General features: G+C 41.3%; 1 protein-coding gene across 1 annotated transcript in view; it reads right to left on the minus strand.

Annotated features, from left to right (window-relative positions):
- Positions 1-364: 364 nt before the first annotated feature.
- LOC310862052 (uncharacterized protein) overlaps positions 365-13,949 on the minus strand; it is a 30,379-nt gene continuing 16,794 nt past the window's right edge. Inside the window, exons 18-36 of the mRNA XM_083769788.1 lie at positions 13,646-13,714; positions 13,263-13,334; positions 12,297-12,365; positions 11,512-11,583; positions 8,978-9,046; positions 8,780-8,848; positions 7,846-7,914; positions 7,661-7,729; positions 7,472-7,540; positions 7,054-7,122; positions 6,088-6,156; positions 5,919-5,999; positions 5,350-5,385; positions 5,184-5,220; positions 4,375-4,935; positions 3,983-4,218; positions 3,611-3,674; positions 2,340-2,522; positions 365-1,667 (exon numbers count right to left, since the gene is read on the minus strand). Coding sequence (XP_083625914.1) covers positions 1,660-1,667; positions 2,340-2,522; positions 3,611-3,674; positions 3,983-4,218; positions 4,375-4,935; positions 5,184-5,220; positions 5,350-5,385; positions 5,919-5,999; positions 6,088-6,156; positions 7,054-7,122; positions 7,472-7,540; positions 7,661-7,729; positions 7,846-7,914; positions 8,780-8,848; positions 8,978-9,046; positions 11,512-11,583; positions 12,297-12,365; positions 13,263-13,334; positions 13,646-13,714 — 1,971 coding nt within the window. The 3' untranslated portion in view covers positions 365-1,659. The remainder of the gene's footprint in view (positions 1,668-2,339; positions 2,523-3,610; positions 3,675-3,982; positions 4,219-4,374; positions 4,936-5,183; positions 5,221-5,349; positions 5,386-5,918; positions 6,000-6,087; positions 6,157-7,053; positions 7,123-7,471; positions 7,541-7,660; positions 7,730-7,845; positions 7,915-8,779; positions 8,849-8,977; positions 9,047-11,511; positions 11,584-12,296; positions 12,366-13,262; positions 13,335-13,645; positions 13,715-13,949) is intronic.

Below are 13,949 nucleotides of genomic sequence, written 5' to 3' on the forward strand. Positions count from 1 at the left end.
ATGGGATGCGACAATATAATTAGTGGTATATTTCCGCCCTCTAGTGGTTGTACAGGCTACTGTGCTAATCTGGGAAAAAGTTTATAAATAACTACCGGTATAAACTTTTTCCCAGATTAGCACAGTAGCTTTACTAGCTTTATATAATATATATATATATAAAACAGTTTTTCATGCACATTTATATATTATTATGAATGATGATGAATAAAATAGATGATGACTATACTATGATTTTAACAGTTAACAAAAAAGACACATTTATTTTAATTTATACATTTTTATTAATAAAACATTTCATTTATTCAGATGTTAAAATGGCCCAAAATGCACACTTGTAATGGCTGTAATAAAATCCAATCGAGAATCCTGAAATATCAGAAATAAAAAATAGGCTACATACATTTTCAAAAAAATACTCTGCATCAAAGATAAAGAATCAACCTTCAGTGAGGGCTACTTACATAGAAAATGAACAAAATTGTAACAATAGCAAACAGCAACCATAAAAACACAAACAGAAATATTCAGAGCACAGTTCATTTTTCAGAAATAATATAGGCTACAAAAAAAAGAAAAAATAGATGCAAAAAAAATGTCTGTCTTAGTTGTCTTGCAAATACAAAGTACAAATACAAAAATAAATTCAGTGTTGTAACAGCATATGGTCAGAGGTATAAGAATAATGTGTTAACCTGAAATAGTGATATCTCTGCAGAAACCACCTAACTCCAAAATAAAAAAACATCCAGCTCAAGTGGAGTTAGGAGGTTTTTGTTGAAGCACTTTTTAATAACTTCCATTGGTTCAGTATTTATTTTAACCAACATTGATTTATGAAAAATATATAAAATAAATCAAAAACCTCAAAAATGGAGTTAGGCGGTTTCTTCCGAATGAAGATTATACTTCATTTGAGGAATAGCCAAGCCCTTGACTAAAAGTTTCACTGAGAATGTTTTACACTTTACATGTATGGGCAGGAACGTGCAGAGAGTGTTAGAGAGGCAGGGGCTGAAATCTCATAAGAGAGCACTTTTGAACAAAAATAGCGAAAATTGCTGATCTACAAGCTCACAACGTGTCGTGCTGAGACGCGTTGAGAGCTTGTAGATCAGCTATTTTCGGGGCACAACCAAGCACTCTGTATCTACTGAGATGCGGTGTAACGACATGGATTTCTAAACAAATGTGTTCAACGCAAAATGGTGCGTTCCAAGTTTTTTCCTGAATGCTGCCTTCCGGCATGTCATGGAAACGAGTGGCATTTGCATTTCTTCCACCATAGTAAATGCTGCATTCGTGGTCTGGAAAGGGCAGTTGTTTTACAGATGGGTACAATGGCAGGGGCTGAAGCCCCCTTTGATGTCTATGTGTGCACGTCCCTGTGTGTGAGGTAATAATATACTCTGGCTAGACTTTAATTCTACAGCCATAATTAGCAGTAGCTATATTCAGTGATATGTTAGCAGCTTCTTATGAATTCAGTTCCCATTAGCACTGCTTTATTGCTTCAACTTTGTGTTTGCATATGAAACGGAGAGAGGACGTGATTTGACAATCACAGGTGAAAGTTCTCTACTGAAGTAGAAAGTTCGCAGAATCCACTCCGTTTAGGTTGCCTTCAGGGGCTTCTTCATATGAGTTTCTTCCTCTCATTTATAAAGCTGGAGAATTAAACAAATACATGGTTGTACAATTACAACATCAAAACAGCAAAAAAAGTTGCAAAAAGCACAACAGAAACATTGCACAGATAAAAGGCAAAAACAGGTTACAGCTTCAACCAGGGTCAACTAGGAGTAAAGGCCAGGGAGAAAAGGTGAGTCTTATAGGATTTGGGCTATCTAATATAGAGGGGTAGGCTATTCCAAAGCCTGGGGTCAGCCACAGCAAAAGTTCGTTCACCCCTGGTTTTGCCTAGATTTTGGAACAGTATAGTAAAAGGTATATATAAAAATATATACAGTATGAAAATCAATAATAAATGGTGAACTATCCACAGAGTTTAGTTGTAGAATAAAAGTATTTATAATAATAATTGTAATCATTTTGTCAGGATGTTACAATTAACTCCACAATTATGGGATTGTTTCCTTTGGGTAAGGTAGGTACGTAGGTTTTACCCTAAATGCATTCTTGCAAAGCAGCCACCTTTTAAGCAGTTACCTTGTAGTCAGACTACATGATTGCTGCCTTTGTTGCCTTATAAAATGAACGGGAAATATCTAACCTTATACATCAAATGTGCTGTAAACTAGTAGTTGAATGTTGTACTAGTGCGTCTTTAAGAAAAAAAATTACAAGCTGTTTTGTTGTCAAGGATCAATGAGGCTTACCTGTTCTAGATCGAATGCATATTTTGCATTGGTCTTCCGTCTCAAAGCGGTTGTCATTTCCACCACAGCCTCCATACCAGAATTGTGCACATGCATTGGCCTGTTTGTCATAGTACCAGTAGACTGTGTAAACACGACAGCTACCTTGGTCCAAAGTCAGGTTACAGCGGGAATCAGGAGTCACTGATGGAGAAATAGTGTAAGATACAGTACATTATTTCAAATGTTTATGTATTATTAGTAGTATTAGTAGTACTAGCAGTAGTAACTCATTATTCATTATTGTCTCCACCAGGCCGAAGGCATGGGGGGAGAGTATGTTTTGCACTCCGTCCGTCCGTCCGTCCGTCCGTCCGTCCGTCCGTGTGTCCGTGAGCAGCGAATCTCCGGCACCGTTAACCCGGTCGATGCCAAATTTTGCACACACACTCCCTGGATGCCAACGATGAACCTCTGCCCCAAATTTTCAAGAACGGCCTGTTATAGCGCCACCAGGAGGCCGCTTTGTGCAAAACAAGTTTTTGCACAGTAAATTTTGCACACACACTCCCTGGATGCCAACGATGAACCTCTGCCCCAAAATTTCCAGAACGGCCTGTTATAGCGCCACCAGGAGGCCGCTTTGTGCAAAACAAGTTTTTGCACAGTACACCTACAGATTTTGTCCAAACATCGCGCAAATTGGTACACAGTCTCTCTAGAGCCATTCAACGAAACGGGTCTTTCAGAATTCTCAGACTCCATCCTGATTGGTTAAGATTGGCTTCCAAAGTTCACAGGAGTGCTCAGTTTCAAACAAAATGCTGCAAATCATGAACACATCGCGTGATTTCCGTGAAATTGTGCACGCACATTCCCACTAGGCCGAGGAACAAATGCCACATGAACAATTTCAACTCAGCCTCAAGGTGGCGCTATAACTGGCCGAAAAGTGTTTTTACCTCTAACTGCACGGATCTGTGGATAACTTTGTTTACTTTTGTTGCCCTTTTATCCAACCACCAGATGAAGGCAAGCTGCAATGTCCTACATTCCTATCCTGGTGGAGACCTGTGCCCAGAAGGGCACTTTTTCTAGTTCATATTATTATCCATTGGTTTTAGCTGAGAATATACCTGTCGGTTCAAAGTATTAACTATACTTAAGCCCTATTTAAAAAAATAATTATGCGTAATAGCAGTGTAAACGACAGGAATCACACACCTTGCAGCGCTATACATGGAATAGTCCTGAAAAATATGCAAACTAGACTAAGTGAAGCTGCTGCTCACCTTCAGGCACGACAGGAATCAACGGAGGAAAGTCCAGATCCCCACCGTCATTGTCTCCCTCGTCCTAGTTTAAAATGATAGAGTAAAATGAGCAATGATCATTTGAGAAGGGTTATGCACAGTTGAACTTGAAATAATAAGAGGTGAATTGTCGTATAACCAAGAAGAAAATAAAATGAAGCGTCGATCAGCATGTTCAGGACCCAGCATTGACTTGGTTAGTGTGGTTGAAATAGGCTCTATCTCCCGCTCACCCCCCCCCCCCCCTCCCCATCTCTCTCTCTCTCTCTCAAATACCACCCGCCCACCCGGACTTGAAAAGTATATAGAAAATGAACACTTGTAGGATTATTAATGAGTATTAAGTTGGACCTGGGGTGGCAGACGGACATCAGGTCGTTTAGGCGTTGGTACCACCTCTGGGTAAGTGACAAACTCATATTGATTGGTTTTGCCGTTATTGCCGTTATTCCCAAAGTTGTTCTCCTTCACATGTCGAGTGTTACCACGCCCATTGTTGCCATTTCCAAAGCTGTTGGTGATAAGACTGACAATTGGGTCACCGTTTGCATCTTCACAGAATTGACTGAGGAGTTTGGACTCCAGTGCTGAAAAGCAGAAAAAAACAATTGTATTTAGATCACTTAATGCCAGGCCATTCATGAAAATAATTACATGTTGAGATTGTATCTTAACAAAGCTACATAGCTGACTGCTGTATTGATCATTAACACACACATACACTGATCGTAAAATATAATCACCGAATAAAGTATTGTAGTCATCAATAGGGTACAAATGTTCTTTGACTGGGGCGGAGGCAATGAGATTGAGCTCTTGTAAGAATAACATGTTTGAATCATCAGAGGAATTGACAATCCCCACGGCGAACATTTCAATGTTCGCTTCGCGTGCGTCCTGCACGGCAATGTGAAGATCCACAGGCTCTCGCTTATCAGTCTGTCCATCTGTGATGACAATGGCCACTTTCTTGACTTGATTCCGGGCGCCATAGAAAGCTTCCTGAGTGGCCTTTCTGATGGCCGTGCCGGTGTAGGTGCCCTCAGCCAAATAGGGCATTTTCCTGATGACCTGCTTGATATCTTCTTTGGTCATATCGCGACCCACGTTGAACTTCAGGTGAACTTCACGACTGTAGAGAACCAATCCGATCCTGGTGGCGCTGCGTCCAATCGTGGTGCGGTCCACCAAACTTGTGACAAAATCCTTGATGTTTTCAAACATCTTCTCCCCAACGCTCTCTGAGCTGTCGATGACGAACACAAGCTCCATCGGCCTCTGCTTGCATTTGGGACTGCCACATCCTGGAAAAATAAGAAAGCATGTTTTTTTCCTTATCAAATATTATAGCCCGACCGATACCAGATTTGTGTGTTTTTCCAATGCCAATCCTGATTTTGGAGAGTCCTATAGACCACCAATTTACCATGGCATGATGGCATCAAATAATGTCTGATATTTACTCTGGCTCTAGTAAATAAACCCGAAATGTTATGGACAATTCTATAGTTTTTCTGTTATTTTGTTTATTGCAGCCTGGTTGAGATCTTACCACATATTTCTCTGATCAGAAAGATGATGTCTTCTCTCTAGAAAACATGAGCAAAGTATGGGTTACGACTGTTGCCTCCCACAATTTCCAAAAGCTTCATTCAGAGATTGTGGAATAGTTGTCTGCAACTCTGAGTGTGGTCACACATTAGTGGAGTTGAACTTACTGTGAGGCCTTGGTCTCCTTTGGCTCCAGGTATGCCCTGGGATTGGAAAACAAAACATCACAACACTCAAAATCTTACTTTTTACCATAAATTCACAATCCTAATCACTGACATCATAAATTAATCCATCCAATAATGTGGTGGCCATGCTCAATGCAAACATGCATAACTAAATAATAATCAAATTAGTAATCAAAATAACTTCAGAAAAATACATTTGATTAACTGATCACTCAATGCTTAGTTACATTCTATAATGAGTACGTACCAAATTTAATTTTGACCCCTCCACGAAAAGGCCTTGTTGTCCTGAACCCTTATCTATCATTTATACATTATGGATCAATAGTGTGGACTTAGACTGTTTTTAGTCTGTGGCATTAGTTTGAAGGGTCTATTGTGAGTAAATAGTAGATCTGGTTGTAGATCGTGTAGATCATATTGTGTCATCATATCAGCAACATATTATGGTTTACTGTACAAACCTGGCTGATTATAGAACCAAACCATGTGCTTCTAATCGGGTAAAGACATGTTAATAAAATGAAGAGAAGGTCTAATCTACATACATTTTCACCAGGAAGTCCATGATCGCCCAGGTCTCCGTTTACTCCCCTGGGGCCCCTCTCGCCCGGTACGCCACGGTCTCCCTGTAATGAGAGGACAGGTCGTCCAAAGTCAGACAACGTAGCAAGGTGGCTGTGAAAACTAGACAAAATATATATTTAGCTCCTTCACCTTAGCACCTGGAAGGCCCTCTCCTGGGATTCCTCTGGATCCGGTCACACCCGAAGGCCCTACCTCACCCTGAAATTACAATTCAGGTTTTTAATGCACCTGGCAGTAAGTCATTATCACATCATGCTTCATGTAATATACCAAAATCAGTACTCAGATTATTTACTTAAAGTAGCAATGCCACAATATAAAGCTACTTCTTAATAGACAAAGTATAAAATAGGGATACATTATTTTGTAATAAGAATCTAATCTGCAAAGCAACTATAGTAACTAAAGCTGTCACATACAGTAATTGTAGTGGAGTAAAAAGTACATTTGCCTTTGATGTATAGTGGAGTAGAAGTATATTGAAAAAATCACACCTGTGTGAAATGAGGGGCGCTCTGGTCATCGTACATCAATTTATGTTAGTGGACATTTGACATTGCTACATAAGGTACATGGTGGTCCCTTATTAGCCAAGTGCTCCCACCAACATGTTAGCCGATTTGCTCGTTTACATATGACGTAAGTTTTCCCTTCAATGTCAATGGCATTTAATGTTTAATTTAATTTACGTCATATTCAGCTCTTATCATCATACATCATCATCTCATATTGGCCAATCAGAAGGCCTGTTGCCTGTGATTGTTTAACTTTAGCTGATTTGCTCGTTTACATATGACGTAAATTTTACTTTCAATGTCAATGGCGTTTAATGTTTTGATGTTTAATTTACGCCATAGGCTATTTAGCGGAATTTTGACGTAATTTCTCCTTTCATTGTCAATGGCAAATATATGAGACGAGTGGGGACAACATTTAGTGGACATTTGACCTAATTTCTCCTTTCATTGTCAATGGCAAATATTGAGACATGTGGGGACAAAGCTGTATATAGGAGGGGCTAGCGCCCCTTAAAAAAGTTTGACTTTGTTTGAAGTATATGCAACCAGCTTAATGAACCTGCACCAACGTACTTACCTTTGGACCTTGGTGACCTTCGCCTTGAGGTCCTGTTGCACCCGGGGGTCCTGGTCTTCCAACGTTGCCCTTAACGCAAATTAATAATAGTCATCAGATTGCTGCTTTTACACAGGATCCAAGAGCCCACTCACTATATTATGTTCAACTTTGACAGATGGTGTACTGTGGGTAGAACCACCCAAGCATGATTGCCCGTAATGGCTGAACTCTATCTACAGCACGCAAAATAAAACAGGATGGGGTTAATAATAATGGCGTGGTTCCTATGTGGATCTCAGGAATTCATCTGGCTAGTCTATGATGTTAGTCATCTATGACGATTGTTTCCATACTTGGATGTTGCTTCAACCCACACACAGCTATTGGCTATGTGGGTTGGGTTGAAACATGTCACGTGGTACAGAATTGTTCTTACCGGTGGTCCTTGTAGCCCCTCACCAGCTGGACCGGACAAACCTGGCAATCCTCTAAAGCCAATGTCTCCCTGGAAGAGATACGCTATTACTGTACTGTACATACACAGTCAGTTACGTACATACATAATAATATTGCATTATAATGCAATGATGAAAGTACAGTATAGAGAGTACATGTACACACTAACCATGGGACCAGGGATTCCTACACCTTCAGGGCCCTGCTCACCTGGTAAGCCTGGCAAGCCAGTAGCGCCCTACAAATGGTGCATGGAAAGTCAACTCACAGTGCCATTCATTTGCCAAACTTATAGTATTAAATGGGTGATTTATTGGGAATTGTTAGTTCTTATTTCTTAGTTATAATACGAACCACGGGACCAGGGAAACCGTCGCCCTTCAGACCAGCTGGACCTGGTAAACCAGAATGACCACGACCACCCTGGTAAAACAGAAGTTATTGATAAGCACTATGCACACAGTACAATCTGTTAACCAAGTTAACCACTCTGCCCAGGTTCTGGACAGGGCCCCTGCCCTGGCTCTGGACAGGGGCTAAATTACCCCTTATTGATCACACCTGATCACCCCTTTATCTCCATATATGGAGCTGGCCTGTTCTGACATCACAATGGTGTTTTGACAGCATAGACTCCATTTTTGGGCATGCCTGACAAAGAATTCCATATGGGCATAAAAGGGACACAGACATTTTCAACTCAGCATCGTTCCAAGTAGGCTAGTGCCCAATGGGCACGGACAGCTCTAGTATATGAGAATGAATAATAAAGAAAATAATACAACCACAGACCATAGATATAATGTGTACTGCTTTGCGTGATGTTTGGACAAAAATAATATATAAAAATAAAAACGGCCTCCGGGTGGCCAATGTGAAAAGGGTGGCACTTTTGTTCAAAGCAAACCACTTCTGCAAACTTTAGATGCCAATAAACAGGCCGACCTGAAACAAATGGGGCAGAGATTTTGCTCTGGCATACAGGGAGTGGATCGGACCAACAGTAGGCCTACCGGAGATTAGCTGTTCACGGAAGACAGGGGGTAAAACATAGGCCTTCGGCCTGGCGGATACAATAACAGTAATGACATCTAGTGGCTGAGTATTGTACCACTAGTAATAGTGGCACTTCAAGTGGCACTATACAATTTACAATTCTATTCATTGTACATTACATACACAGTCATTGTATGTAAACCATACATCTTTACAAATTGCAGACTGTTAATAATAAAATAATAATAAATAATAAAGTAATCAATCAATGAACCAATCGATCAATGCTGACCTTTGGACCCAGTAGGCCATGGCCTGGTTCCCCAACAGGCCCAGACGGACCAGCAGGGCCGACGTCACCCTAAAAGGAAGAAGTAGATATAAGCACATCACTGAAGGCACTGCATCAGACCCCCTCTGACTGGAGGCTGGTTGTCTACCTGCCAAGACCTGTGTTGACAGACGCTGATAATAGATTTGTGTTTGTTACCTTGGAACCTGCTATGGCTCGCCCCGGCACCCCGGGCATGCCTAGCCGGCCTGGGATACCAGGCTCTCCCTGGAAGACAACAGATGGCAAGAAATCAGATCACTTGTTTTATCTAAACCAAACATTTTTTATTTTTTATTTAAACTAAATCAAATAGAAATACTTTATTGTATTGATCCCAGAGGGAGGGGGGAATTGGACACATCTACAGCTCATGCAAATCCCCCTCCCCCTTTGCTATGAACCATATCCACACCATAGATACCAGTAAGACGCCTGAGGGCGAGAAGTGACCTTGCGTACACGCATCAGCCTGGCGCTTTGTAATGAGGGGTCAGATCAACATATCCGCCTGGGTGACGGCAGACCGATGGGCGAGCGCTGGCGCTTTGGCATGGGGGGGTCACATCAACATATGGAATGAATTCTGTACTGGCCATGTATGGAGCGTGTCTGGAGAGTGTACAGCGTTTGATGAGGTCAGATCAACATATGGAATGAAAGAACTAATGCATGTCAAACTGGGGGTCCTTGAAATTAAACGGGTTGAGAATATCTGCTATAGCCGTATAAATGTTCTCTTATGGGGGTCCCTGGCTTATCTCTTCAAATGGGGGTCCGTGGGCTTATACGTGTCAATTTGGGGGTCCTTGACATGAAAAAGTTTGGGAACCACTGATATGCTGCATTTGCTTAGGTCATAGCTGTGTTACATGTACCGTTACTCAGGTCATAGCTGTGTTACATGTACCGTTACTCAGGTCATAGCTGTGTTACATGTACCGTTACTCAGGTCATAGCTGTGTTACATGTACCGTTACTCAGGTCATACTGTAGCTGTGTTACATGTACCGTTACTCAGGTCATAGCTGTGTTACATGTACCGTTACTCAGGTCATAGCTGTGTTACATGTACCGTTACTCAGGTCATAGCTGTGTTACATGTACCGTTACTCAGGTCATAGCTGTGTTACATGTACCGTTACTCAGGTCATAGCTGTGTTACATGTACCGTTACTCAGGTCATAGCTGTGTTACATGTACCGTTACTCAGTAGTATGTATTTTTTTGTCAGGTGAAACCTGAAACTCATGAAATGTAGATGACCTCATTTAGAGGACCTAGTCATACTGACGGCCTAGCCTGATTGGCTGCCTCATCTGCCTCCTCTGGCCAATGAGACAGCAACCAACTGCATACCAACGGCAGGCCTCCATGCATGCACAGACGCACCTCTGGCCAATGGGACAGCAACCAACTGCATGCCAACGGCAGGCATCCATGCATGCACACGCACCTCTGGCCAATGGAACAGCAACAAATTGCATGCCAACGGCAGGCATCCATCCATGCATGCACACACGCACACACTCAACACTCGCAGTGTATAAAAGAGAGAGCCGATGCGATCTGCAAGAATCATTCACAACACTTTTATACTGTTGGGTCAGTGGTGAGTGGACAGTTTGAAAATGCGGTCCTACCGACTCCTACGTTAAGCCATTAATGTTGGTTGTTGATAATAATAATAATATGGGGCGAAAACAAAGACATAAAGGGGGACAGCGGAGACAGCGCCTGTTTCACCTGACACGTTATTACTATGTAATAATTTCTTGTGTCTATATATTTGTATTATCGGTTATTAGTATCGGTATCGTTCAAGAAGTTATCGATATCAGTATCGGTTTTAAAAAATCTATATCGTGCATCCCTACTTGACAAACCTCCGCTCATGCTTCCACTATGCTTCGCAAAGAATCTCTGGAACATTGTGACTTCAATTTTGACCTATGTGCCTATGACACTCTAACCACAAGGCCTATATTCACACAGCGGCCATCTTGCTCTCACGTCATATTTGCCGGGCCATGCTTAAAGTGCCAGGTGGCAATTCCTCCCAACCCGGCAAATATGACGTGAGAGCAAGATGGCCACTGTGTGAATATAGTAAATTCGTGCTAGTGTCTTGTGCTAAACATAGCAGATCTACAAACTCAATATGTGTCGCACCACAATGCATTGTGAGCTTGTAGATTAGCTATTTCTGGTGCATGACATCATCGCATAACTATAAAATGCATGGCTTTAGACTTCTGGCCTCCATGGGCTCTATAATTTGCACACTGTGTGAAATTAACGCTTTTACAGTGTTATATTGAACAGTGTTATATAGTGAAATATTCAAATTATTTGGGTTGTATGTATTATACAGGAACTCTTGTGCAATAAATTACGACGTACGACAGCATAATCGGAGCAAATACCGGGCAGTGTGTATGAGCCATAACGTGTTGACTACACTACACTACACTAATAAGGACACATAATAATAACTAATAACCCATCCGTTACTACATGTGGAGTCAACTCCCGCAATTTCCTTCTTCCCATAGTGTGCGGCAACGGAACTCTGGGATGAGCGGCCGCAAAGTAAAATTATCATCATAATCATTGATAATCAGTTGATTTATGACCATCAATAAGGTTGAATCCCTAAAAATTCAAATAAAGATCTCTCTCTCTCTAATCACCTTTGCTCCTGAGGGTCCGGTGATTCCGGGAGGTCCATGTAACCCACGGATACCCGTCTGACCCTGGTCACCCTGGGAGGGATTAGAGCACATCATTTTATATAGCGTGGTTTTCATGTATTTATTCTCGAAAATACAGTACTGAGTAATTAAAGTAATTTTCAGTGTCGTCGAGTAATACAATACGGTACATATAATACAAAACATCACTGTTGAAAAAATACATCAGGGAAAAATCTGACCCATCTGAAGTGAGTGTGTAGGCTACTGTACTGTACTGTACTGTACTGTACTGTACTGTACTGTACTGTACTGTACTGTACTGTACTGTACTGTACTGTACTGTACTGTACTGTACTGTACTGTACTGTACTGTACAAGCCCTCCTCCTTGGCCTGTCTGTGTCTGTGTGTTAGGCTGTGCAACAGTGACACTTGGTGGTGAACAAACGCTATTTTCGTGCTCGGACACAGGGACACAGGGACCCACACACATAGCTGTCTAAAATTAAAGGCAAACATGTGAAATATAAGGTTTACAAATGGAAACCATTTTAAGATAATCTAAAAACAGTTACATATTGTGGGCATCTGTTTGGTCACCAAAGGTTCTGAAACGACTCAAGGGTACCAGTGTGGTTAATCTCAATGCAGTCTGCAGGTCATTCCATGTGTTATAAGCACATCTGCCAAGTTCAGAGTTGACTTTTGGCACCTTGAATTTGGTTTACACAGTGATAGGAAAAAGTGAATCACATACAAGACGTGTGTGAATGTAAAACACACCCTCTCTCCTTGAGTGCCGATGCCAGCTGGTCCCTCAGATCCTATTAAGCCAGGTAGGCCAGCCTCACCCTGAGGAAGGAAGAGCACCTCTCTCAGTCATCAGCATCTTTATTCTTAAAACATTGCATGCCCAACTTCCCTCCCCCGAACGCGACCATTTGTGTACGTATTGACATTTGAGTTTGCCATGCCAGTGCACCACAGTGGGTTCAAACTAGTGTCTCTATTTCCGTCCATGCTAAACCCCTTATCCCTAAACTACTTAGCCTTTTTAACTATTTTGAAAAACATTTTTGAATGGTTAAAATAACCAATCTACATCGACACGTTGTGAGCTTGTAGATTGGCTATTTGAACTATTCAAAAATGTTTTTCAAAATAGTAAAAAATAATGGTAGTAGTTTAGGGATAAGGGGTTTAACATGGACATGGACAATTCCATTTAGTTTTAGTCGACTAAATCTACAGGTGATTTAGTCGACTAAAATGTATTTTAGCGGTCGTAATGTCATAATGCCTGATTTTACACTTGGTTACATGCTGAAAATAGCCAATCTACAAGCTGTAAATAATGAATTAAATCAAATGACTTGTCTTTTAGTTCTATTGGATCTCTTCTCAACTATTCCCTCCCTAACATTTTAGTCTGGTTTTAATTGGTTGACAAAATTGCCAATATATTTAGTCTTAGTTTTAGTCATTATAATAACATAGTTTTTATTTAGTTGTTATGTAGTTTTCGCGGGGCAAAAAAAGGAACATTTGTCGCCATAGATTTAGTCGACAAATTCAACACTAGTTCAACCGCCTACTGGAGACTGGCAGAGGTGGACATGCAGGCATTACCCCTGTGCCACTGCATGCAACCTCATGCATGCTTGGTATTTGGTATAAGTCTTCCTGATTGTGATTCTCAGTGTCCAGGTGCTTTTGTGGGCCCACTGATGGGGTCTGTATATACAGTACCTTCTGTCCTGGTGCCCCGTCCTCTCCTGGAAGACCTGGCAGGCCGCCCAGACCGCCTGCCCCAATCTCACCCTAACACAGTAACATAATAAGTGGTTATTTGTTGGTACATTAACCCCATTCAAACTGACATCCCTTGGTCCATCCACTCCAAACATTATAACTATAACTAAAACATTTTTTTTGTTATAAATCGTTCTAGTAGATGGAAATGTCCACAACACGACTATGAACCATAATGATGAACCATAGTTATATTTATAGAGCTTGTTGTGGACAGTCCATTACAGTTAGTGGTTAAATGAATACAGCATCGTATAGTTTTCCATAATCTATCATGGACCATGTAATAGGATTATTATTACGTTAGTCCTATACTGTACCTTTGGGCCAGGTTCACCGATGCCTCTCTCCCCCTGAACTCCTTGTTCTCCCGGTAAACCTTGTTCTCCCTGATTTGCACAATACCAAAAATGATTTAAAACATTATCTATTCTATATTGGAGAAGTTGTCACGTGGCGCAAAAGATGTGCGCACTAGCCAATGAAAAGATGTTCGCATGAAAACAAGATGTGCGCACTAGCCAATGAAAAGATGTGCCCATGTGGCCACTAGCAAATGAAAACTCAACCAACTCAACCAAGCCACACCCGTCACTAGCTCTCAGCCCCCCCCTCCCTCTTTGG

The sequence above is a fragment of the Protomyctophum parallelum genome (assembly GCF_964188405.1).
Source record: "Protomyctophum parallelum genome assembly, chromosome: 7".
NCBI classification, from domain to species: domain Eukaryota; kingdom Metazoa; phylum Chordata; class Actinopteri; order Myctophiformes; family Myctophidae; genus Protomyctophum; species Protomyctophum parallelum.